Source organism: Hyla sarda, chromosome 2 (assembly GCF_029499605.1).
Source record: "Hyla sarda isolate aHylSar1 chromosome 2, aHylSar1.hap1, whole genome shotgun sequence".
Taxonomy (NCBI): Eukaryota; Metazoa; Chordata; class Amphibia; order Anura; family Hylidae; genus Hyla; species Hyla sarda.
In genome coordinates, this window is record NC_079190.1 from 254,630,232 (window position 1) to 254,658,099 (window position 27,868).

The 27,868-nt window shown below is 42.2% G+C and overlaps 1 protein-coding gene across 6 annotated transcripts; it reads right to left on the reverse strand.

The window, feature by feature from the left end:
• SMAP2 (small ArfGAP2) lies at positions 1-27,863 on the reverse strand. 6 transcript variants are annotated; one of them, XM_056557003.1, is made up of 10 exons: positions 27,643-27,863; positions 14,617-14,750; positions 14,429-14,514; positions 13,222-13,300; positions 8,812-8,895; positions 7,385-7,466; positions 6,685-6,791; positions 4,198-4,360; positions 2,694-3,010; positions 1-2,592 (listed from the first exon to the last, which is right to left on the reverse strand). In XM_056557003.1, the coding sequence occupies exons 1-10, from the start codon at positions 27,743-27,745 to the stop codon at positions 2,476-2,478; spliced, it is 1,272 nt and encodes a 423-aa protein (XP_056412978.1). In that variant the 5' UTR covers positions 27,746-27,863; the 3' UTR covers positions 1-2,475. The 6 variants fall into 6 exon arrangements, with proteins under 6 accessions (XP_056412978.1, XP_056412979.1, XP_056412977.1 ...); XM_056557004.1 differs by having other exon boundaries at positions 4,198-4,363; positions 8,821-8,895; positions 27,643-27,858; XM_056557002.1 differs by having other exon boundaries at positions 4,198-4,363; positions 27,643-27,855.
• Positions 27,864-27,868: the final 5 nt, after the last annotated feature.

Sequence of the window (27,868 nt, forward strand, 5' to 3'; positions counted from 1 at the left end):
TATGGATTTTCCGGGCGGAAAGTCTGCCTCGAAAGCTCCACAGTGTGCACTGTGAAGCCGAATCCCATTGCCAGCAATGGGAATCTGCTGCACAAAGTTTACAAGCGGAATTGCACAACAGAATTCCGCCTGGAAATCCCATAGTGTAAACCAGACTTTATTGCTGCAGATTATGCTGTAGCAACTTGATGACCTGTGCGACTACAGACTTTACATACATTGACTACTTTTTAAACTTTGTGCACTAAAAATGCGCAGTGGGGCTGATCTACTTCTGTGGATAACCTACAGAAAAGCTGCAAAAAAATGCTAATTTAGATTAGAAAGGTCTTTTCGGTTATCAGAAGGGAAGAAAATTAAAAACATCCTAGTGCATTTTTTTCTGAAGATTTGAGTGTATTACATTCCTAGAATAGATCTAAAAATATATAAAAACTGAAATAAGCAAGAACTCCTATGGCCATAAATGGTTTAAATACACACACACAAAAAAAAATGACTAAAAAGTAACAAGTGCAAACAGGTTATGTTTAACAAGAGAACTATGTATACATATACTGTATTTGTACAATATCCTTTTGACCAAATAAGAACCAGCTTTGTGTAACACACTGGTGTACATTTTCCCGAACAGGCCAATCCATCACATATTTTACTCTTAAGGCGGATCTTTATTTCTCTTCATGAATGTGATGACATTAACACATCCATAAAATGTATGCCAGCTAATGTGCAAGTATGATGCATGTTAACTGACAATATGGTTAGCTATTAAGTGAATGCTTCCCAAAGTAATAGACATAAACAGCACCAAATTCCATTAGAACACTACTAAGAAATCCTACAAACAAAAAAAACATACTACCAATAAAAGTATGCCTATAATGCATGACCCACAGAAGAACCTATTAATGTAATCTACATTACAATTCCCCCCCCCCCCAATATATTACAATATTCTAATAAAATATGGCCCATGCACTAATGGATACATTGTGAATGTCTAGAAGTGCTAGTTAGGTGTATGCCAAATATTTCCTACTACAAGATTAATAGACTCCAGTCTAAACCTTTCCCTGCCATAAAATATATCTTGTACATTGCACACAAACATGACAGAGAAAGGTTCTAAGTCACCAGACTGTACATACTATTTTAGTCGCACTCAGCAGCACAGTATTTAAAATCATTATAGGGAACGTAATGTAAAGGGTGTAGTTATAAAGGTGGAGTAAACTTGTATAAGTTATGTTACCATAGAATCATTTTAAAGTGGGTGTGGTTCTGAAGGGGTTTGCCCATGAAACAGACTCCTCCCCTATCTGCAGGATGAGTGTCCGACTGCTAGGACCTTCACTGTTGGTCCCCTGGTTGAATGGGGCAATGGACATGTGCACTACCTCTTAATTCATCTCTATGGGCCTCACATACAGCACTCTACTAGCTTTGTGCATTCCATAGAGATGAATGGAAGAGCAGTGTGAATGTCCGACCACCACTTCATTCAACCAGAGGATGTATAGGATTCTCATTCATCACTGATGGGGGTCCAAGAGTTTTGGCCTTGACAGACCTAAAACTCATCCCCCCATCAGGCAGACAGGGGATGTTATTTTTGTGGGCAAACCCATTTAAGATCTCCCCAAAAATGCTAAGGAGAATGAGATGCAGGTCTTACAAACTGCATATAGACTGTAACAGAAACTAACTTGAGAAATAAAACTTCACTGTAAAAATATTTTAAAAGATTAAAAGAAAACAAAAATCAGATATGAAAATACATAATATACAGTTTTCAAGCAAAAAGTGGCCAAGAGGTAACAATATATTTTTTTTAGAATTCCAGAATTAGCTCTTAACTAGGTTAACTTTATATTTACTTTTTCCCTACTTTCATAGAATACATAACAAAGCTATATGTGGAGAAAGGAATAAGCCCCTCAAATCCCAAATATTCCCGGGTCTCCACAGAGAGCAGATCTATCAGCGCATTCCTATACTCCATAAAAAGATAGATATGAATGCCATCCTATTCCAGTTGCTATACAGATTAGCTGCAGACCTGAAAGGGGCTTGCTGGTGTAGAATTGTACAGGTCTCTTGAGCCATGTGCCCATTGGTATTCAGCTGGTAGCAGCACACAACAGGAGCCTGACTGGTGAACTGGCTTATTTTAGGACATCTGTATATACTATATCCTTGCAGTGGATCTTCACATTACGAAGTGTGTAGCTCACATATGAGTGTGTCTGTAGACGATTCTCAGAAATTCTTATCATTCTACATTAAAATATACTGGTAATTGTAGTTTTAAAGGACCAGTGTGTCACTGTAAAAGTATGGGTAAGACTGAAAGAAAGATAATTGGAGTGAACTTTAGAAAGACTTTGGGGAATGAAGATGCTCATTTACCGCCAGAGAAGGACCAGCTTGGCTGGAGAAGTGAGGGGAGCAAGAGTTCAAAGGGAAAGGAGGTTATTTCCACATCTGTGAGCTGAGGGTCTGGTTAGTTCCCTGGTTAGCTGTAGGCTGTCCATATCCCGCCATTCCTCCTACACCAAAAAAAGTCATCCCTGCCATCTGTTGGGACACCTTATAGAAACAAAAAGTTTGTTAATAATGAACATGTATAGACACAGAAAAATAACGATTTGAGACTACACACAACAAATAGCGTGTTACATAAAATTTACCTGAGCGACATTCCACTGTAATTGTTGTCCTGGTTGCATGCCATACATTGGCTGTGCCACAGCACCCATTCCCGTTACATAGCCTGCATGTTGTGCCATCATTCCATTTGGTACACCCATGACTGCTGTCTGCATTCCACCAACATATCCGGCTGGAACGGCCAAAGGGGCAACTACACCTGGATGTGCTGGTTGAGTCATGATTCCTAATGGGGATGCCATCATACCGCCCATAACACCACTAGGGGAAGGAACTGCTGGAAAGCCAGTGTAAGCACTTTGGTATGGCATTTGTGCTGGTGCCATGAAAAGAGCTCCTGCAGAATTGATTAATAAGAATTCGGTTATCTACAAGGCAATAGAATCTATGACAGTTTACATTTATGTTTTTGTGCTGCACAAGTTACTGGAAAAAGGTTGATGCTGGTTGTGATAGAAGTGTCAGAGTGCAAAAGGGCATTACGGCTTGCTAAGTATGAGGCTACCTTGCGGATTCTCATGCGGACCCCTGTCCGAGAGCAGAGGGCAGCTAAGATAAGCATGTGAGCTTCAGAACTGAACCATGATGCAACGGAAGAAGGTGACCTGGTGTAAAAAATTACTTTTTCTTTAATGTCATGTGGATTGCCAAGTGTAGGTGCATCACTTAAGAACAATTCACATATTTTGGTGGGAATTTTGTCATGTTGGCAGATTGTTAAAAAGTTATGCATACTCCCAGCAGGCCCATCAAGTTCCCATTTCCTAAATGTATACCAGGTCTGTGTGTAACTCCTAAGTGCAGCAGACCATGCTGTATACCAGTGTTTGCCAACCTGTGTGCCTCCTGATGTTGCAAAACTAGAACTCCCAGCATGCCCGGACAGCCTGTCCGGGCATGCTGGGAGTTGTTTTGCAACAGCTGGAGGCACACTGGTTGGGAAACCGTGCTGTATACATTCAGGAAATTAACCAAACAATCACTTTCAAAATCTTTTTAGTGGCAAAGTTTTGCAGTTTCCCATAGCAACCAGATCGATTTTTCAGAGGCCCATTTAAAAATGAAAGAAGTGATCTGATTGGTTGCTATGGGCAACTGGGACCATCTTCCCCCAGACAGGATTTGATCAATCTCCCCATATAAAAAAGACTATTAAATACAAAGTGTCCACTGAAAGTATGCCACAATATACATTGACTCAACTATTTGCAAATGTATACCCTACCCCTTATTTCCCTGGTTGAACTTGATGGACATATGTCTTTTTTCGACCGTACTAACTATGTAACTATGTAACTATGTAATGGCCTGTTAAGGTGCCTTCACAACAAGATATGTCGGCATCCTGTCAAAATGGGACACCAACAGATTTGTTCCATAAATGTCTGATTGCTTTGGTGGGCCCCAGCCAATCTTGAGAATAGTGGTGCCTTTTATGTTCCAACAATGGCCAACCCTGCACCAAAAAAAACCCACAAAAAAACAAAAACATAACAGTAAGTAGTTCACTTATCAAATTCAGACCTTGAGCTGGAATCTGAGGAGTTTGAGGCCCATATAGTGATAGAATTGAATCCTTGGAAAGTTGCTTCTTTGTTCCTTCTTCTGCTTTCCCACTAGACTCTGGGAACAAATTAAGATTCTCCGGTACAGACCCCGAGCCAGTTATTGGCATGGAGCCGACAGTCTGCTGGAAAGAGAAGCAGAAAGCAGGGCTTAGATTTTGCTCTATAATGGTAATAAGTAATGCTGAAAGTGTTATGTCATTAGAAACAACCTTTTTCCATTTAATACTTCCTTCCTATTTCCTAATATACTTCATAAAAAAATGTAATTGTTAAAGATGTTTAAAAAAATGGCCACTAAGGGTCTCTGTCTTTTAAATTTTGTAAACGAACCCTGCAGCCTTTTTAGTCTATAAAAGAAAAGGACCAGGTGTGGTGCCTGGGAAAGCTGGAGGCACAATATAGGGTCGGGTCATCGTATTTTACGCTGCGGATCCATTACGTGTGACCCTACCCTCAATGGCCAGATTCATTTTTCAATTTTTTCCCCTCTCAACATTTGAGCAGGTAAAATTTAATATTTCTTTCATTGACGTAGCTGATGAGGCCTTGTTTTATTCTAGGGTTCAATTCCCTTTGTCCTCAAGCAGCAGGCATACAGAACAGACAGCCCTGGGGTTCTCTTTCTAGGTCCCCATGGCTGACTGGAGAGCATTTCCCTAGTATTTGATCAGGTCACTGGAAAACATTGTCCTTTATATTATTATTATTGTCATTTACATTGACCTTATAAAAGCGAGGAATCCCCTAAGATCATGCTATGGTCGCAGACTACGGCAATCAAAGGTTTAAACAGGAAGGATCAGAGGTTCCTCCAATCCTGTCTGTGCTCTGGCCTGTAAGTGACAGCTCCACATCCCCTCCCCCCCCCCCCCCCTCCCATCAACATCAAGAAACCTCGCTCCAGACTGAGGACCTGCCGTGCCTGACAAGGAAAGTTTTAAGCAAAGAGCCTTGTGCATTTCGCATAATCATATTTACAGTACAGACCAAAAGTTTGGACACACCTTCTCATTCAGAGTTTTCTTTATTTTCATGACTATGAAAATTGTAGATTCCAACTGAAGGCATCGAAACTATGAATTAACACATGTGGAATTATAGACATAACAAAAAAGTGTGAAAATATGTCATAGTTACATAGTTACATAGTTAGTACGGTCGAAAAAAGACATATGTCCATCAAGTTCAACCAGGGAATTAAGGGGTAGGGATGTGGCGCGATATTGGGGAAGGGATGAGATTTTATATTTCTTCATAAGCATTAATCTTATTTTGTTCCAGGAATGTATCTAATCCTGTTTTAAAGCTGTTAATTGTTCCTGCTGTCATATTCTAGGTTGTAGCCACCTTTTGCTTTGATTACTGCTTTGCACACTCTTGGCATTCTCTTGATGAACTTCAAGGGGTAGTCACCTGAAATGGTCTTCCAACAGTCTTGAAGGAGTTCCCATAGATGCTTAGCACTTGTTGGCCCTTTTTGCCTTCACTCTGCAGTCCAGCTCACCCCAAACCATCTCGATAGGGTTCAGGCCGGTGACTGTGGAGGCCAGGTCATCTGGCGCAGCACCCCTTCACTCTCCTTCTTGGTCAATTAGCCCGTACACAGCCTGGAGGTGTGTTTGGTGTCATTGTCCTGTTGAAAAATAAATGCTGGTCCAACTAAACGCAAACCGGATGGAATAGCATGCCCCTGCAAGATGCTGTGGTAGCCATGCTGGTTCAGTATGCCTTCAATTTTGAATAAATCCCCAACAGTGTCACCAGCAAAGCACCCCCACACCATCACACCTCCTCCTCCACACCAGCACACCTGTGAAGTGAAAACCATTTCAGGTGACTACCTGAGTATATAATTCCACATGTGTTAATTCATAGTTTTAATGCCTTCAATGTGAATCTACAATTTTCATAGTCATGAAAATAAAGAAAAAACTCTGAATGAGGAGGTGTGTCCAAACTTTTGGTCTGTACTGTAAATATATGTGTTTGCGGGATGAAAAATTGTCAAGTAAAGTGACAAAATGCACTTTTTTTGCTTTATTTTTTATTCAAGACAGTATATAAATAAGTATAATCTATAAGGACAAAAGTTTAATTTTGCCCTCTTACGGTCACACACAGCATATTTTGTTGCTGTGTATTTTTCTACTCACTGAGGTCAATGGGCAGCAAATATGGAGAAGTATTGCCAGGTGGATAGTAGCGGATGGCAGCAGAACATATATTTATTTTTATTTATTTAACAGTTGACACCAGTCGTATAAGAAGAAGCACATTAAGCATCTCAGCCTGGTCCTTAGACACTTGATCGTACATTAGATATCAGGAGGATAATAAAACACACAAATATGATCATATTGGGCTTCAACCTTCTAGTTGAAATCAGTTATTAAAATAAATAAAGCTCCTTACATCAGAAAATACACCATGTGACCTAGCTTACCTGGTTAGTCTTGGCACTGGCCAAGCAAGCAGAGCCAAAAAGGTCTAGTTCCTTTTCCAAGCTGGTATTAGACTTTCCATTGGGAACAGCAGTAGCCACTGGAGCATCTTAAAAATGCAATTGAGAAAAGTCAAGTATTGGAGCCTTGTTATGCTAGAATACACAAGTGTCAACTACCTAGCACATTACTTTTTGCATAAATTGATATGTTTATATGGAGAAGACAAGTATTCTACAGTCCGTTATTATCCGGATACTTCAGACTGTACACACACCCACTATAATAATAGGTCATTAAAGTACAGGGTGCTAGATACACCTAAAAGTATAAAAACACAACAGTTTAAAAATATAAAGCTCCCATAGCATTATAAGAAAATTGTATAATGAAAATAATATATTCTGGTGACTGTAGATCTAATAAGGAATTAAAATATTGCCGTTATCACAATGGCTACTAGAGCATCCACGAGAGATTATGCCTTCCCACACTAAACCTTTGGGACAAGTAGCTGATACTTCTGGGTGACGCTGCCATGAAGTCTTCAGTTCCCCTTTTCTGCAAAATGCTCCTATATGCCTACAGAAGAGTCACACGAGAGAGAGATCCTTCTCTATTAGACTCATATGCCCCAAAAGTAGAAAAGGATAGGGAGGGACTGTCAACAAATCTTATAAATTCCTGTAGTAAAATTCTCACCAAGGCCAAGGAGGTCCACAACTGGCTCAGCTGTTCTTTGTGAAGAGTTTTTCGCAAGTTGAGTGTCATCCTTTCTATTAAACTTAAGATAAAGGAAATGTTTTTCAACCAGTTACAAAAGTAATTTACATATAGTGTTAGCTGTCACATCATATAGGCTTCTTTTATGTAGTCTACATATACAGGAGATAAAGCTTAGTTGGGAAATTCAGTCTGCCCTAAAACCTATATAATATTATGCACCTTAATTTAGTGAAACTTTTTTTGGGATTCCCATGATCACACTTTGAAAAATATTACATTACTAATTTTAATTCAGTCCCCACCTCCCTTACTCTCTGCCTGTGACAATTATTCATCCATAGTAACAATGTTACCAATGTGACCAATGTGACCAATGCCACTCATCACTAAGACAAAGTCCAGGGATGTGAAATTCCTATCACCCGACGCCCAGGACATGCAGGGCTGGACCTGAAAGCCCCCGACAAGCACGGCGGCGCTCAGAGTGGTGTATGGAGCGGGCACGAATCCGGAGCTGCCCCCGGCTGTGTTCAGTAACTGGGGGCCACCGCTAATAGCCAGCATGCGTCGATCGCCGCAGCTGGCTAGTAACCCTTTAGATTGCCGCTGTCAAAGCTGTCAGTGGCATCTAAAGGGACATGTGAATGCTCCCTGGTGGGCTTGTGGGGTGGATCGATCGTGATGGGAGGGGGGGGAATGGCAATCCACTCTAGAGGTAGCCAGAGGGCTTACCGCTGCTTCGCTGGTGTCCTTTGCTCTGTCATTGATAGAGCCTGGCTTGACTAGGCTCTATCAATGGATTGCAGAGCACACAGAGCAATGGAGCTCAATAGAACTCTATTGATCTGTATGAGGAATATAATGATTCCTCCTAAAAGTACACTGTTTCGGAGCATATGTTTTGAAAAAATTATAGTAGTTAGTTATGGCTATTATAGGGCAAGGGGGAAAAAACTAGCGCGTAAAAGCGAAAATTGGCCAGGACAAGTAGATTTTGCTCAGTTTTAGTCCACAAGTTTATTGTATTAAATTTCCACACCCCTGAAGCCCCTGGAACCCCCCCCCCCCCTCCCCCCCAAAAAAAAAAAAAAAAAAATTCTGAAAAGCTCACAGTCATACGCCAGGCGGTCACTGGAGTACATTTGTGTAAAAGTTCTTGTTTGGCAAATTATTAATTTTGCACATCTGTAAACCACGCCCCCTGCAAGCGTACGGCAAGAAAAATTATGATGACAGATAAATATCTGTCAGGGTTAGGTTAGGATACTGATTTTACAATACAAATAACATTCTCTATGAACAAAGGAATGTCCCTTCCTAATTCGACCTTTGAATATCAGCAGTGGTGACGCACTGTTATTACCATGTAAAATAACAGGTCATACAAAATAAAGACAGCATACCAATTTCACCTTCTCAAATATGACTGGCTCAGCTTTTATATCAGGGGCAGACTCTGATTTCTTCCACTTAGTTTCTCTCTCTTTCTGTAAAAAAAGATGGGAGACACTTATTCATTTGTAAAACACAATGCTATTCAGACCTGCTTATGTCAATAATGAAGGTATAAGAATTTACACCAGAGTTCCCCACCCAGAGTGCCTCCAGCTGTTGCAAAACTACAACTCCCAGCATGCTCGGACAGCCAACGGCTGTAAAATCTTTCCAATGTTACTTCAACTTGGAAAAACAGACCTGGCAGTGTAGGCAGCCTCTGCGGATACTAAGGTTGTATTCACATGTACAGTATCCTGCACCGATTTGATGTTGTAGATTTATAGCTGTGTTCCATTAGTTTACATTGAACTCTGCAGCTTCATATCCTGCATATTAAATATGTGCCGGATAATGTATGTGTTCAACTAGACGTAAATATGTTAGGTCCCACGTCAGACCACGCTTAAGCGTAATTCCACCCAGCATTCGAATATGTCAAAAGAACAGAAAAAGTATAAGTGTTCAGGGTAGTGCATAAAAATTAACTTTTATTTGGATCATTTAAAAATCACCCAAAAAAACGTGTTTGATTCCAACACCATTAAAAAAATAGAATAGATGTAGACCATCAGGAGCAGTAACCTTCCAGGATCGGAGGAGACGCTCAAACTGTGCCACAGCTACTTAGTAACTATAAGTTACCAAAGTTAGCAGCATATCATACCACTATTCTATTATACCACTGACGCGTTTCTGCCATGAATTTATATGGCGTCCTCAGGGAGGCATATAATATGTACAGAGAAGATAAGTCAGATTGACAGGTATTATGTATATACAATCGGTATATCAAATCAAAGGAAGTATTAAAGAGGTCCTTGGCGTAGGAAACAGGTCATCCATCTGCAATAACAATATTCTCATATCACTATAAATCCTGTAGGGAAAAGCAGCAGGTATATATAAATAACAAGACTCTGTCCCTGTATTATAGGCCAGGACTTCAAGAATGTTATTGAAAAATTAAAAAGGTATCAGAGATGAGCGAACTTGCAGTAAATTTGATTCGTCACGAACTTCTCGGCTCGGCAGTTGACTACTTATCCTGCATAAATGAGTTCAGCTTTCCGGTGCTCCGGTGGGCTGGAAAAGGTGGATACAGTCCTAGGAGACTCTTTCCTAGGAATGTATCCACTTTTTCCAGCCCATCGGAGCACCGGAAAGCTGAACTCATTTATGCAGGATAAGTCGTCAACTGCCGAGCCGAGAAGTTCGTGAGGAAACGAATTTACTGTAAGTTCGCTCATCTCTAGGCATCATTATAGTAGGTAGTTACGGCTATTATAGGGCGAGGAGGAAAAAATGAGAGTGTAAAAGAGAAAATTTGTCCGGACAGGTGGATCGTCATGAGGGACAAGTAGATTTTGCTCCGTTTTAGTAGTAGTTTTTAGTTTTTTTATTACATTTCCACACCCCTGACTAGGTATGAGATAAGTCATGTTATGTAACTAACAAGAGTGTAGCGCCAACTGATACCATGGCATGTCGGGCATCTGTAACATTTGCTCTGTTATCTTCCAGCACCAGCTTTATCTGCAGCATAATAAACAGTGAAACATCCAAAACTATTTTCAGGAATTCCAAGTAAACTGTAGGGGATCCAGCAGTAAGTGGAAATTATTTTACAGTACAACCGAAAGGGAAATAAAAGGTTTATGCCAGAGTGAGAGATGCTTTTTATAGCTACTTTCAGCTATTAGAGTTCTGTTGCTTTTTTCCTCTTCTAATAGCTAGAACACTTTATATTTACCACATACAGACCCATATGAGGGCTTGCTGCTTGCACCACCAATTGTGCTCTGTAATGACAATTTTATCACAAAATCTCTACAGTGAAAAAAAAAATATTTACAACACAAAAACATAGCCGCACATCCACCATTTGTATTTTGATCTACTTGCTTCTCAGCATCATTTAAAAAACTAAGGCTGGGTTCACATCACGTTTTTCAACTACGGTTCCCGCATACGTTTTCTATCAAAAACTGTATGGGAAAAAAAACGGATGGAACAGTATGGGAAAAAGTAAACCGTATGCGTTTTTTAAACAGTATACTTTTTTTTTTTAAAAGTGCATACAGTTCTGTACGTTTTATTTTACTGACTTTTGGGGGCTTCCATGTCTACACAGCACACTTTTTTTTATTATGCAAAGCCACACAGTTACAAAGATACCAAATTTATTTTGTTTATTTTGCACACACACAAAAAAAAAAAACACAAAGGAGTATGCTTAAAATTGCCTTATTTTGACCCCTTTAACTTTATTTTTCTGTATACAGGGGATGTACGAGGGCTCGTTAATTTGCAACGTGATCTGTAGTTTTTATCGGTACTATTTTTGTTCTGATGGGACTTTTTGATCACTTTTTAGAAAATTTTTTCTGGTATATGAAGTAACCAAAAATCAGCAATTCTTGACTTCGCCGATCGGACCGAAAAGAGGTGATCGGGACCCCACTATTTTGCCGCAATGGTCCCGATCAGCAACTCTGAGTTACCGGCAAACTAATTTCGGGACTTTTAGACACCACAATCAACTTTGATTGCGGTGTCTGCATTAGCCATGGGTTGCAGCTGCATTGTCTGGATGAAGCGTGCTTCATAGAACGGGAATGGGTGCAGAGTGTGAACTTAAACGCTGAAACTTAAGGAGATATACAAACAGGTATATATATATATATTTTTTTTTTGTTTGGTTGTTAATAATAAAATTATTATTATTATTATTATTGCTCAGGATGGCTTAAAGGTTAGATAAACTCACCTGCCTGTTCCTGGGGAAATTGTAATACACAGTAAACATCCAGTCAGCAAATCGCTGGCTGCAGAGATGACCTGCAAGATCCAGTGACTGGCTGAGCAGGAAATTCCTGTGTGCCGTGAAATGAAATCTAAAGAGCTATTTAACCCCTTAAAAAGTTGCACTCCACAGGGAAATTTTTTTTTTCAAATCAACTGGTGCCAGAAAGTTCAATAGATTTGTAAGTTACTTCTATTAAATAATCTTAATCCTTCCAGTACTTATCAGCTGCTGTATGATGCATAGGAAGTTAGTTTATTTTTTAATGTATTTTCTGTTTGACCACAGTGCTCTCTGTCGACACCTCTGTGCATATCAGGAACTGTCCAAAGCAGGAGAGGTGTGCTATGGGGATTTGCTTCTACTCTGGACAGTTCCTAAAATGGACAGAGGTGTCAGCAGAGAGCACTGTGGTCAGACAGAGGAAATTCAAAAAGAAAAGAACTTTCTGTGGAGCATATAACAGCTGATAAGTACTGGAAGGATTATGATTTTTTAGTAGAAATAATTTAACAAATCTGTTTAACTTTCTGGCACCAGTTGATTTAAAAAAAAATGTTTTTTCCAGTGGAGTACCCCTTTAACACCAATGGATGTAAATGTACGTCATGATGCGGTGGGACATAACGCACCACGACCAATGCTCGCATCATACACGGCAGGTCTCGGCTGCTATCAGCAGCCAGAGACCTGCCGGTAATGACGGACATCAGCTATTGTGCTGATGTCTGCCAATAACCCCTTAGATGCCGTGATTAATACAGATCACGGTATCTGCAGCAATGCGGTGCTGCTGGGAACCGGTCATCCAACATGGCGGCCGGAGGTCCCCTTACCTGCTCCGGCCATCATCCTGGGGTCTTCTGCTCTGGTTTGACATTGAGCAGACTAGAGAAGAAGATCGCCGATAATATTGATCAGTGCTATGCCTATGAATAGAACTGTTCAGTATATGCAACCTAATGATTGTTATAAATAGTCCCCTATTGGGACTATAATAGTAAAAAAAAAGTTAAAGAAAATTTTCAATGGCCTCTTTTTTCCAAAGGATAGGGAATATGATTTAGATTGCAGGGGGTCCGAGCGCTGGGGCTTCCCACGATCTCCTGTTTAGAGCCCTGGCTCTCCTATACAGCGGCATGTCATGACCCGCGCCCGAAGTGGGGCCACCACGCCCCCTCCATATAGTTCTATGGGAGAGCCCATAGAACTATATAGAGGGGGCGTGGCGGCCCCCTGCTTCAGGCGGGGGTTGTGAGGTGCCGCTGTAGAGTCGGGGCTCTGAACAGGAGATCGCGGGGGCCCCATTGCTCGGACCCCCTGCAATCTTAAACTTCCTTCGGAGAGGGGATACTTTTTTTTACATTACACTTGTCCTTTAAGCTGTTTTTCTAATGCTGGTTAATCTCTTTAATATACTATACTGGCTATATTATAAATGCAACAAAGATGCATAGCAAGAACATAACTGACAACTCCTAAAAGCAGTAAGAAAAGACTCGGAAATACTCACTCTAAATGCATTGAGGTCTACACTGCGATCCATGTACTTCTTCTTTTCATATTTGTCTCTGATAAATGTTTCTACCGCTCTACAGAAGTTCAGTGAAGGAAAAAAGGGAACCTTGCAGCACATAGGAATTTCAAATTAACACAACTATGGAACCGTTCTTTAAAATGATTCCCCAATGCTATCTGCAAACTACATATTCAGCTTCTTTTGAAAGACTCATTCCACTGGGCATATCTCAGGTCATCTTATTAGATGCTTCTCCCAGACTAAAAGGAGAAGTCATAGCTTGGTGGTAAAAGGAGAAGTCATAGCTTGGTGATAAAAGGAGAAGTTAAAAAAGAGAAATAAAAAATATTAAAGTTTAAACAAAATAAACTAACAATACCATGCTATCACCAGTGGAAAGTACCCCAAAAGGACATTTTTTTGCCATATGACTTATCAATTTGCAAGTGTTTGCACACAGCAGATGCAGGTGATAAGGCAGATGTCTAGTCAGTGGTCCAGTTCTGTCCAGACGTGCACCAGCAGATCCTTGGATATGGACTCCACTGTTTCAGTGATGCGTTGTCTCAGGTTGTTCAGATCTCGGAGCAGGGGTAGACACACCGACTCTGAGGTAGAATTTTATTCAGATATCAGTGAACATCAAAATGTGGAGGTACACCCTCCTGCCATCTCTTCTGAAGGCTTTGGGCAGCCCAGACTTTCCCCATGACATAAACAACCAGTGGTTTTCAATTGCTTCAACCAGCGCAAAATGCGCTTTCTATAAGGAGCACATTTACCAAATTTATTCTGAAAGTTTCACTCTACTGTAAACAGACCCACAAAAAAGTCAAATAAAATAGATAAAAGAAAATGAACACAAAAAAGGTTTAATGTCACACTATGTAAGCAGATTTTATAATTAGATTTGAAAATGAAAGCTGTGCTGTCATTGGTTGCTATGGGCAACTACACCATTTTTACTTTTTAAGCTATTGGCTATTTAGCACTGATGTTACTTTACTTGCCTATAGTTTTGCACCATCCTTTGTGAATCTTCCTATATATTATTTCATTTTTACCATTCTAAATGAACATATTTGTAGATGAGGTAACTGCTTATAAAACACATTGCTCATATTTGGTTTTGTATTGTAGTACACGCCTGTAAAATAGAAGAAATACATGCATTTTTCTAGTACAGTGCCTTAAAGGATACTGGTCTGTCTGTGGTCGAATAAAACTGTCTGGCAAGAACGCTTCATACAGTCGCTTTGCTTTCCCATTTCCCATGTCTTCCATACACTGGAAAGAAAAAACAAAAGGGAATGAGGTAAGCCTATACACAAAAGGCCCATTAAAGGGTATGATTATTTTTTTCTTCCTCAAGACAAAACTGTTCTGTACCTGTATCTGTTCTTGAGTCCATTGATCTAGATTGACAGATTTCACCCGTGAGATGTGGACCCCAAGATTCCTGTGGACACCTGCACAGCGGATGCACATGAATACCCCGATATTCCAAGAGGCCCATCTTGGTCCTGGCAAGAGAGACATTAAAAAGGCAAATTAATTCAGGAAATAAAGGTTGATTCGAGTTTCATGCAACTGCCCCTGCTAGTCCTTTCATTTGACCTACGGTATTTAGTAAGTATTCCTTGGTTTGTGCTACATACAGGAAATGAGACATTTTGTGAGTACAGCATTGATCGTGGCTACGGAAATAATAGAAGGAAAGGAACAGAAGGAAAAGCATCCACTTCAGCATATACGATGTGTAGTCATATCACATGTCTTGGAACGGATTGTCAGGAAAGAGTCTATATTCCTGAGGCCTTTCCTGCATGTCCATCATCTAGACTCTTATCTTACTATTTTAAGTGTATTGGAGTCACCAATATGGATTGGCTTGCAAAGAGGTAGAGAATAGCTCTCAAGTATGTACTTCACATGACTTTCCAATACACTTATAAGCACATTTACTGGCCAAATGTTAGAAACATCATATAACATTGGTAAAGGCAATCACCTAAGAGACAGCCACCAATATTGAGAATAAAGGGGTCATAGATTTCATAAAACAACCATGCCCAATTAGGGGATCTGGGCATCTTAGAGGTGGACCCTGTGCTATAAGAGCAGCTCCTTGAAGCATCTTCAGGAAACATGTAAAGCCCTAAATGGCCCTGCGGGTGAGAACTGGTACTCTTACATGTACAGTCATGGGCGTAAATGTTGGCACCCCTAACATTTTTCTGGAAAATTAAGTATTTCTCACAGAAAAGGATTGCAGTAACACATGCTTTGCTATACACATGTTTATTCCCTTTGTGTGTACTGGAACTAAACCAAAAAAGGGAGGAAAAAAAGCAAATTGGACATAATGTCACACCAAACTCCAAAAATGGGCTGGACAAAATTATTGGCACCCTTAATTTAAATATTTGGTTGAACACCCATTGGAAAGAATAACTGAAATCAGTCGCTTCCTATAACCAATAAATAATCAATAAAACTTCTTACACCTCTCAGCCGGAATGTTGGACCACTCTTCCTTTGCAAACTGCTCCAGGTTTCTCTTATTGGAACGGCGCCATTTCCCAACAGCAACAGCAATATTAAAGGGGTACTCCACACCCCTAGACATCTTATCCCCTATCCAAAGGATAGGGGATAAGATGTCAGATCGCCGGGGTACCGCTGCTGGGGACCCCCGGGATCTCGGCAGCAGCACCCACCTGTACGGCTTTCACCTCACACCAGCAACGCTGGAGGCTTCGGACCCCGACCACAATGGCGGACGAGCGTGATGTCACGACTCCGCCCTGTGTGACGCCACACCCCGCCCCCTCAATGCAAGTCTATGGGGGCTCCGTCACGCCCCCTCCCATAGACTTGCATCGAGGGGGCGGGGCGTGACATTACACAGGGCGGAGTCATGACGTCGCGCTCGTCCGCCATCGTGGTCGGGATCCGAAGCCTCCAGCGTTGCCGGTGTGATGATGAAAGCCGTACAGGTGGGTGCTGCCGCCAAGATCCCGGGGGTCCCCAGCAGCAGGACCCCGGCGATCTGACATCTTGTCCCCTACCCTTTGGATAGGGGATAAGATGTCTAGGGGTGCGGAGTACCCCTTTAAGATCTCTCCACAGGTGTCCAATGGGATTTAGATCTGGACTCATTGCTGGCCACTTCAGAACTCTCCAGCGCTTTGTTGCCATCCATTTCTGGGTGCTTTTTGATGCATGTTTGGGGGTCATTGTCCTGCTGGAAGACCCAAGAACTCGGACGCAAACCCAGCTTTCTGACACTGGGCTGTACAGTGCGACCCAAATTTTTTCGGTAATTCTCAGATTTCATGATGCCTTGCACACATTCAAGGCACCCAGTGCCAGAGGCAACAAGACAACCCCAAAACATCACTGAACCTCCACCATATTTTACTGTAGGTACGGTGTTCTTTTCTTTGTAGGCCTCATTCCATTTTCGGTAAACATTAGAATCATGTGCTTTACCAACAAGCTCTATCTTGGTCTCATCTGTCCACAAGACATTTTCCCAGAAGGATTTTGGCTTACTCAAGTTCATTTTGGCAAAATGTAGTCTTACTTTTTTATGTCTCTGTGTCAGCAGTGGGATCCTCCTGGGTCTCCTGCAATAGTGTTTTATTTCATATAAATGTAGACTGATATTCAAGCTGTCCTGCAGGGTCAGGGAGCATCAGTGTCAGCACGAACTATCTTTGGAACTTGTTTGGGGCTGCTTATCCACCATCCAGACTATCCTGCATTGACACCTTTCATCAATTTTTCTCTTCCGTCCATGCCCAGGGAGATTAGCTACAGTGCCATAGGTTGCAAACTTCTTGATAGTGTTGCGTACTGTGGACAAAGGCAAATCTAGATCTCTGGAGATGGACTTGTAACCTTGAGATTGTTGATATTTTTCCACGATTTGGGTTCTCAAGTCCTCAGACAGTTCTCTTCTCTTTCTGTTATCCATGCTTAGTGTGGCACACACAGACACAATGCAAAGACTAAGTTAGCTTCCCTCCTTTTTATCTACTTTCAGGTGTGATTTTTATATTGCCCACACCGGTTACTTGCCCCAGGTGAGTTTAAACGAGCATCACATGCTTGAAACAATCTTATTTTTTCACAATTATGAAAGGGTGCCAATAATTTTGTCCAGCCCATTTTTGGAGTTTGGTGTGACATTATGTCCAATTTGCTTTTTTCCCTCCTTTTTTGGTTTAGTTCCAATACACACAAAGGTAATAAACAGGTGTATAGCAAAATAAGTATTACTGCAATCCTTTTCTGAGAGAAATACTTCCTTATCTTGAAAAATTTAAGGGGTGCCAACATTTACGGCCATGACTATAGTTCTTCCATGAATGAAGAAGACAACAGGCAATGACTGAAAACTAAACTACATACACATACTCCTTCCAAGTCAGTAGATGCCGCAACTGACAGCCCCATGCTCCTGAATAGACTTCATTCACTGGTCTACAGATACTTACTGAACAGAATTAGTCATATCTGGGAATATCATGAAAACGTCTTTGCATCTGGGGATGTAGAAAGCACAGGGATGTGGAATTCCTATCGCCCGACGCCCGGGACATGCAGTTTCGGCCGCCGGGCAGGTGAATTTTTCCGTCCCTTAGCCTGGCTTCGGGCAAGCAGGGCTTCCCTTTATTTCCGTAGCCACCGACTCATGCCCGCTCCATACTCTGCAGCCCCCGGCTGTGGAAACTGGCATCCTCCGAAGCAGAGCAGGGGGAGATGAGAAGCTGTGCACGTGCTATCTCCCCTGCTCTGCCTTGGCTCCCCCCAGCTACGGCAATCGCCGCGGCTGGCTATTAACCCTTTAGATTGCCGCTGTTAAAGCTGACAGCGGCGTCTAAAGGGACCTATGAATGCTCCCTGGTGGGCTCCTGTTGATCGCAGCGCGATCGCGGGTGGGCGATCCACAGTGCAGGTAGCCGGAGGGCTTACCTCTGCTTCCTGCTGTCCCGTGGCTCTGTCATTGATAGAGCCTGGCTGGACTAGGCTCTATCAATGGATCGCAGAGCACAAAGATCAATTGAGTTTAATAGAACTCTATTCATCTGTATGAGGACTCTAATGATTCCTCCTAAAAGTCTAATAAAGTATAAAAAAATAAGTTTTAATAAAAGATTAAAAAACACACCTTAACCCCTTCCATGTAAAAAGTAAATGTAAATTAAAATAAAATATAACATTATGTATCCCATACGGTAAATGTAAAAAAAAAAAATACCAAACCACAGAATTGCAATTTTTATAATATCCCAGAAAAAAAAAGTAAAAAAGCGATTAAAAAGTCAGATCAATACCAAAATGGTATAGATACAAAAAAACAGATTATGGCGCAAAAAAAATTAGCCCTTATCCAGCCTGGTATGCGGGGGGAAAAAAAAAAGCTACAAGTTCAGAATTTTTTTTAAATTAGTAAAACATGACGTAAACTATAAAAATCTGGTACTTCTGTAATTAGGCAACCTAAAGTATGAAACTAGCATGTTATCTGACCACAAGGTAAATGGCGTGGAAAAGAAAAGCCACCAAATCTGCAAAATTATCTTTTACTATTTCACATACTAATATATATATATATATATATATATATATATATATATATATATATATATAATAAACGAAAGGCAACCGCACTCCCATAAGATGCAAAAAAGTTGGGTCTTTATTCACACAAGCGTGAAGGTAGCGACGTTTCGGTTAGCTCACCTAGCCATTATCAAAGCCATTATGAAAAGCTGATCGGGATTTATCCCATGCCAGACTACTTCCCAAAAGGAAAGTTTCTACCCATCTGCAGACAGCTGTTTTGTGGTTTTTTCCACTCGTCAGTACAGAGCAGGGTGATCTGGCTTGGCTGGGGTAAGAGGCCTGAGAGCAGCTAAAGGGGATGAGTATTTATCTCAGAATGCCTGCGGAGTGCAAAATGGCCTTATGAAGCTCCGTCATAACAGGAGTGGTAATCTCTCCCTGAGATAAATACTCATCCCCTTTAGCTGCTCTCAGGCCTCTTACCCCAGCCAAGCCAGATCACCCTGCTCTGTACTGACGAGTGGTAAAAACCACAAAACAGCTGTCTGCAGATGGGTAGAAACTTCCCTTTTGGGGAGTAGTCTGGCTTGGCATAAATCCCGATTAGCTTTTCATATTCCTTAACAGGAGCTAAGCTGATACCAGGGAACACTACCTGAATAAGGTGGTTTAATGAGCTGCTTTGCATATTCCCCTACCCAGAATGCCCGCGGAGTGCAAAATGGCCTTATGAAGCTCTCCCTGAGATAAATACTAATCCCGTTATATATATATATATATATATTCAGAGAATATGTTATTGAAAAATTAAAAAGGTATCATTATAGTAGGTATTTATGGCTATTATAGGGCGAGGAGGAAAAATTGAGAGCGTAAAAGTGAAAATTGGTCTGGACAAGTGGATCGTCATGAGGGACAAGTAGATTTTGCTCCATTTTAGTCCCGTGGACAAGTAGTTTCTTATAAAATTTCCACACCCCTGAAGCATAAGACTTTTTGACTTCCTCTGTCTGGGACTTGAGAGATGGAATGACATAATACCCAAAAACACACCATAGAAGCACTTATGAGAAGAAGCCACAAAGCATAAGGGTATGTTCACACTGCGGAATTCCGCACAGTGAACGTTAGCATCTGTGTGGATGGGTCTGCAAGACCCGTTCACACTGCGGAATTTCAGTGGCGGACAATTCCGCCACGGAAATTGTTCTGCGCAAAGAAAGAACATGTTCATTCTTTGTGCGGAAGTCCCTGAGCACTGCATAGCCGTCAATAGTGACGGCGCAGTGTCGCATGGTCCTACCGCCGCTGCCGACTGCCAGGCTCAGTTCAGCGAGCAGATTCAGCTACAAATCGGTAGTGTGAACATACCCTTTAATACCGATTCTGTAAGTTATGTATCATATTAGCTTAAGGTATGCACACCACAGACTTCCTGATATGAAGAAAAAGGCACACATCAATATGGCAGTGCCTGTAAAGTTATCAAAACATAAAGACATAGCAAAGTCAAGGCAAACTTTACATCCTTCCTGAATTTCATTCCACACAAGTGGCAAAATTGTGCAACCCACTTGCATAATGTATTCTGAAGAAAAAAATTACAAATTACAAAATCACTAAAACTTAAGTAAGTTGCAAGCCAGATTTAAAAATAGAGGCAGAACCAACCATCAAAGTAACAAAAAAATAAATAAAATTAAATCGGATCGGAGGCAAATATTTTGGGCTTTTTGACTTCTGTCACCGCTGCTTCTCTATGCAGAGAAATGGACAGATCTCAAGGACTCTTGCTTTGCTGGGGAATGCCCCCAGGGCACTTGAGTGTTATTTGCATAATAACAAAAAGGCTTATATTTTGCAAATGGGGAGGACTACATGAATAAACTGCCCCTGCATATCCCATGAATAGGTCATTATTAAATGCCCAGAAAATTCCATTAAAAGACTATTCCAGGATAGAAAAACGTATCCCCATCCTAAGGATAGAGGATAAGTGTCAGATCGCGGGAGGTCCGGCCGCTGGGACCTCCGACTCTCCTAAATGGAGTGGGTCGACCACCTTACAACGCAATGGCTAACGTGCCCCCTCAATGTATCTCTATGGGAGAGCCGGCGATTCCTGAGTGTAGTGCACTGGCTCTCTCATAGAGATGTAGAGGGAGCATGTCGGCCATCGCTTTGTGCAGTGATCGGCACGCCCCATTCAGGAGGAGCTTCAGGGCCCCGTACAGGTGGTCTCAGGGATTTCCAGCAGCTGGGCCCCCTGCGATCTGACACTTATCCCCTATCCTTAGGATAAGGGCATACATTTTTCTATCCCGGAGATCTCCTTTAAGGTGTCTATACACTTTCAATAGCTATCTCACCTGATTCCCCTATACAGATACGAGTGTTCATCTTTGCTAAACATTCTTATATTCTCAAATGGAGGGTGGAGGAAAAAAAAATGCTGTCACAGTCCCCTGGAGGTGGCTTATTTAAAGGGGTATTCCACTGGAAAACTTTTTTTTTTTTAATCAACTGGTGCCAGAACGTTAAACAGATTTGTAAATGAGTTCTATTAAAAAAATCTTAATCCTTTCAGTACTTAGCTGCTGTATGCTCCACAGGAAGTTCTTTTCTATTTGAATTGCCTTTGTCTGACCACAGTGCTCTCTGCTGACACCTCCGTACATAGTAGGAGCAAATCTATATAAATCCCCATAGAAAACCCAACCTACTCTGGACAGTTCCTGACATGAACAGAGGTGTCAGCAGAGACCACTGTGGTCAGACAGAAAAGAAATTCAAATAGAAAAGAACTTCCTCTGGAACATATAGCAGCTGATAAGTACTGAAAGGATTAAGATTTTTTAATTGAAGTAAATTTACAAATCTGTAACTTTCTGCCACCAGTTGATTTAAAAAATAAAAAATATATATATATGTTTTCCAGGGGAGTACCCCTTTAACTGATGACATAGGGGGTCAGGCAGTTGAAATCCAACATGCCAGATGCATGTTGGCCCCTATACACACACCAGTCAGTCAGTTCTACTGAAGTCAGCAGATTTGGCAAACGTTCGACGAACGTGTATTGAGGCCTTTACACTTCTCCTTCCTGTTTAAAAAAACAAAAAAAAAAACGCCATAGCTAGATGTTTACTCAAAAGCTATTAGTGGAATATAAAACACACTACAAACAATTCTTGGTTTGCATTCTTCACTTTTGCTGCGGTTTTGGGTCCATGGAGGTTTTCCCCCCAAAATGCAGCATAGTCCAACATATTAAAGAAAAAGGGACTTGATTTACATGCATTTCTCAGAAACCAAATATAAAAATGACCAAGATATAGAGTAAGGCTGGGTTTATACCTAGGACAATGATTAGGAGTTTTAGCGCAAACCAGTTCAAAATCAAATAAAAAAGGTGCAAATCTTCTAGCTAGTCTCCGTGTAAGGTCCACGCCTTAGTTTGGCTGAAAGTACTTACCAAAATAACATGAGACCCCAGCCTTAAATGGGTACTCCACCCCTGGATAAGATGTCTGATCGCGGGAGTCCCAACACTGGTGACCCCCACGAACTCCCTGCTGCACCCAGTGTTTATTTAGAGCGTCCGGAGCAGCGCCGGAGGCTCGTAGCATCAAGGCGCGTCCTGCTCGTGACGTCACGGCCATGCCCCCTCAATGCAAGTCTATGGGAGGGGGCGTGACTGTCGCCACGCCCCCTCCCATAGACTTGCATTGAGGGGGCACGGCCGTGACGATACGAGCGGGGCGCGACCATGACGTCAAGAGACTCCGCCAGGGAGCGAAGTTCACTCCGTGCACCGGATGTCTCTGGTGCCACAGCAAAGATTGCGGGGGTCCCCAGCGGCGGGAACCGCACGATCAGACATCTTATCCTCTATCCTTTGGTAAGGGGATACATTTTTTTTTTCCTGGAATACCCCTTTAAAAGGTAACTTTATCAAGCAAAACGGCAGCTTGTAAACATATATAGTCAATAGTGGGCTGGGGCGCACTGGCAGCCTGCAGCAGTGATGCACAAGTTGTGTACAGTGTCAACACATATCGCCTGATACTGCAGAGTCAGAGCTGATCACATCCTCGATAATAAAAGACATGACTGAGCTCTGGCAAGCAAAACACTAAGGTTTTCTGAAGGACACTGCATGATCAAGGATTTCTCTTCCTATCCACAGGCGGTGAATCACCGGATGTATCATTTCCCAGCAAATGTGCTCCCTGTGGGATAATGCTGGTAAACCACGCTCTGCTCTCGGTTCTATGTTCTGCAAAGATCGTGAATGCTAAAACCTTTCCTTCAAGTAGGAAAATATGGATTTTGTGCCATTCTGTATCTACAGATGTATATAGAAACTAGCAGCCTGGAGAACGTATAACAATAGGGTATTTTTTTAGTAAAGTTACTGGTGGTGGTTAGATTAGGAGTTACATAAACACATCTTGGCCAAACACACCAATGGCCGTGTGTTTGGGGACTAGGGACTATCTTCCTCTCAAAGCCACTGAAGTGCAGCATCGCCAGCCTAGTGGGTGACCCTACTAAATCTTAAAAGGAGAGCACACATCTGGCAAGGTCACCGGCTGGGCAGCAGTGTCACCGGCTGGGCAGCAGTGTCGTCTGCTAGACAACGGCTCAAGCACATTGCTAAGCAAACCGCACCGAAAAATACAGATTAGGGCCAGCATGAATACATGGCTGTACAGATAAAACGCCAACAACAGCTTCCATAGCATTCATAAAGAAACTAAAAATAGTTATTCACCAGCACCAAAAGTCTGATGCATTGACTACTAGGTCCTGGCACTCGTCCTGCTCAGATTCTGCAGCGGTTTCTAACAAAACTACAACTCCCATCTTATCATGACCGCCTATGAGAGGCTGGGAGCTGTACATCGAAAGAAACGGGTAGAAAACAACAGTTCTAATATCTACAATAAGAAGTGTTCTGACTGATCCTGCCGTGTGTATCCACCACCAGGTATACATCAACACAAGTCAGCCTTGAATATGGACGCCTAGAAGAAGCTCTGTCTCCATTCAAGGTTCTGCTCATTGTCCAGAAAATACCATATAAATCCCAACTACTTTATTGTGAAGCAACACCAGACAATGGCCTAAATGACACAATTCGAGGTCCCCTAACAATAAGCTGGTGCTACAATGGGAGGCAGTGCCATTTACGGGCAGCTACAGGTAATGACAACCAGGTAGTTGGCGTGATATCAAGCTCGGGGTGCAAAAAAGGTAAATAGTCTCGCAAGACTAAGAAGAAATCCTGCCATTCATCTGCTTCAGTAATTGTATTCTTAATTGTTGCTAAATAAAAGTACAACACACAAGTGTCACAGGTTTTTCTCTTCTAATAAATAGAGGTCCTCTTTAAATAAGCTGGCATGAATGGGAGGCAGTGCAATTTATGGGCCGCTACGGGGGCAGGCATCACCCCATGATAACAGCTGATCGCCAGGTCTACATTTACAGATCAGGATCAAACTAGAAGTGTACCTGACACATGTCAAAAGGTTTTTTTAAGTCACGGTCCCAGTGCTGAACCCCCCCTCCCCCCAATCAGGAGAACGAGTGGGGATAAGCGTGCATTACTCACATGCTCCCCCATAGACATAATGCAGCAGCGAGACAAAGATCACTATGAACTGGGGAGTAAAGCTTCTTCTGATCGGCACTGAGACCCAAAACGCTTAAAAACTGTTTACATGCCACAGTAACATTTAAACTTTATATGTACTGGGAGATCGCTCTATAACAGTGTTTACCAAGCATTATGCCTCCAGCTATCACAAAACTACAACTCCCAGCATGCCCGGATAGCCATGCTGGAAGTCGTAGTTTTGCAATAAACCGAGACACTAGTTGGGAAATGCTGCTCTATAGAATGTCATACGTATCGACAGCTACAGACAATGCCTCCCAGCAACTTCCCCATTCATCCTGGGAGGCATAAGAATGGCTAGTATTAAAGGGTCCCATCCTACAGCTAGTCTAGTATTAAAGGGTCCCCTGATACAGCTAGTCTAGTATTAAAGGGTCCCATCCTACAGCTAGTCTAGTATTAAAGGGTCCCATGATACAGCTAGTCTAGTATTAAAGGTTCCCATCATACAGCTAGTCTAGTATTAAAGGTTCCCATCATACAGCTAGTCTAGTATTAAAGGGTCCCATCCTACAGCTAGTCTAGTATTAAAGGTTCCCATCCTACAGCTAGTCTAGTATTAAAGGGTCCCATCCTACAGCTAGTCTAGTATTAAAGGGTCCCCTGATACAGCTAGTCTAGTATTAAAGGGTCCCATCCTACAGCTAGTCTAGTATTAAAGGGTCCCATCCTACAGCTAGTCTAGTATTAAAGGGTCCCATCCTACAGCTAGTCTAGTATTAAAGGGTCCCATGATACAGCTAGTCTAGTATTAAAGGGTCCCATGATACAGCTAGTCTAGTATTAAAGGGTCCCATCATACAGCTAGTCTAGTATTAAAGGGTCCCATCATACAGCTAGTCTAGTATTAAAGGGTCCCATCATACAGCTAGTCTAGTATTAAAGGGTCCCATCATACAGCTAGTCTAGTATTAAAGGGTCCCATCCTACAGCTAGTCTAGTATTAAAGGGTCCCATCCTACAGCTAGTCTAGTATTAAAGGGTCCCATCATACAGCTAGTCTAGTATTAAAGGGTCCCATCATACAGCTAGTCTAGTATTAAAGGGTCCCATCATACAGCTAGTCTAGTATTAAAGGGTCCCATCATACAGCTAGTCTAGTATTAAAGGGTCCCATCATACAGCTAGTCTAGTATTAAAGGGTCCCATGATACAGCTAGTCTAGTATTAAAGGGTCCCATGATACAGCTAGTCTAGTATTAAAGGTTCCCATGATACAGCTAGTCTAGTATTAAAGGGTCCCATCCTACAGCTAGTCTAGTATTAAAGGGTCCCATCCTACAGCTAGTCTAGTATTAAAGGGTCCCATCCTACAGCTAGTCTAGTATTAAAGGGTCCCATCCTACAGCTAGTCTAGTATTAAAGGGTCCCATCCTACAGCTAGTCTAGTATTAAAGGGTCCCATCATACAGCTAGTCTAGTATTAAAGGTTCCCATCATACAGCTAGTCTAGCATTAAAGGGTCCCATCATACAGCTAGTCTAGCATTAAAGGGTCCCATCCTACAGCTAGTCTAGCATTAAAGGGTCCCATCCTACAGCTAGTCTAGCATTAAAGGGTCCCATCATACAGCTAGTCTAGCATTAAAGGGTCCCATCCTACAGCTAGTCTAGCATTAAAGGGTCCCATCCTACAGCTAGTCTAGCATTAAAGGGTCCCATCCTACAGCTAGTCTAGCATTAAAGGGTCCCATCATACAGCTAGTCTAGTATTAAAGGGTCCCATCATACAGCTAGTCTAGTATTAAAGGGTCCCATCATACAGCTAGTCTAGTATTAAAGGGTCCCATCATACAGCTAGTCTAGTATTAAAGGGTCCCATGATACAGCTAGTCTAGTATTAAAGGGTCCCATGATACAGCTAGTCTAGTATTAAAGGTTCCCATCATACAGCTAGTCTAGTATTAAAGGGTCCCATCCTACAGCTAGTCTAGTATTAAAGGGTCCCATCCTACAGCTAGTCTAGTATTAAAGGGTCCCATCCTACAGCTAGTCTAGTATTAAAGGGTCCCATCCTACAGCTAGTCTAGTATTAAAGGGTCCCATCATACAGCTAGTCTAGTATTAAAGGTTCCCATCATACAGCTAGTCTAGCATTAAAGGGTCCCATCATACAGCTAGTCTAGCATTAAAGGGTCCCATCATACAGCTAGTCTAGCATTAAAGGGTCCCATCCTACAGCTAGTCTAGCATTAAAGGGTCCCATCATACAGCTAGTCTAGCATTAAAGGGTCCCATCCTACAGCTAGTCTAGCATTAAAGGGTCCCATCCTACAGCTAGTCTAGCATTAAAGGGTCCCATCCTACAGCTAGTCTAGCATTAAAGGGTCCCATCCTACAGCTAGTCTAGCATTAAAGGGTCCCATCCTACAGCTAGTCTAGCATTAAAGGGTCCCATCCTACAGCTAGTCTAGCATTAAAGGGTCCCATCCTACAGCTAGTCTAGCATTAAAGGGTCCCATCCTACAGCTAGTCTAGCATTAAAGGGTCCCATCATACAGCTAGCCTAGTATTAAAGGGTCCCATCATACAGCTAGTCTAGTATTAAAGGGTCCCATCATACAGCTAGTCTAGTATTAAAGGGTCCCATCATACAGCTAGTCTAGTATTAAAGGGTCCCATCATACAGCTAGTCTAGTATTAAAGGGTCCCATCATACAGCTAGTCTAGCATTAAAGGGTCCCATCATACAGCTAGTCTAGTATTAAAGGGTCCCATCATACAGCTAGTCTAGTATTAAAGGGTCCCATCATACAGCTAGTCTAGCATTAAAGGGTCCCATCATACAGCTAGTCTAGTATTAAAGGGTCCCATGATAAAACTAGGAGCACAATGGCAGAATGGGCACATGACGCTCACCCTGAAGCCCATCTGAGCTGTCAGTGACCAGGTGGAAATGAGATCCCATCAATAGGGCAGAGATGAGAGGGTCAGGCAGCTGTAACCTGGCATCCCGAGCACAGGATTCCTGTATACCCATCAGTGGACCCACTGCCAGCCTCAGGACATGGAAATAACCACTCTGCCCAACGCTTACTCCCACATATAACGGCGAGACGGGAGCTGGGAGGACTGCAGATGCCGGGCACATACGATGATTGTGGGCACGTCAGGGTGTGACATGTAGCCCTATCAGCCAGACTCGTCATATACCTTTAGCTTGGCAGTCAGCACAGAACTTGTTCTCTTCCCGCAGCAGCAGCTCTGAGAGCACGGCCTGGTACCGTTCCACGTCCCGGACAGACTTCCCGGTCATCTTCCCGGGAGACAGTAAGATGGCTTCCCGGTGCCGCGGCGCTAAGTTCCTGTTTCCGGGTTGCCTCCTACGGTCGGTCTCTACAGTGTTACGTCACTAAGCCGCGCCCACTCTTTGCAATCC

What these genes read in the sequence shown, in the direction of transcription:
- SMAP2 (XM_056556999.1), bottom strand. Translation starts at nt 27,469, where the DNA reads ATGGGTATACAGGAATCCTGTGCTCGGGATGCCAGGTTACAGCTGCCT. An exon ending in ATTCGACCACAGACAGACCA is followed by an intron (nt 13,301 to 14,428) that starts GTATCCTTTAAG and finishes GAACTTCTGTAG; the next exon opens with AGCGGTAGAAACATTTATCA. An exon ending in TGTGGACCTCCTTGGCCTTG is followed by an intron (nt 6,792 to 7,384) that starts GTGAGAATTTTA and finishes TGCATTTTTAAG; the next exon opens with ATGCTCCAGTGGCTACTGCT.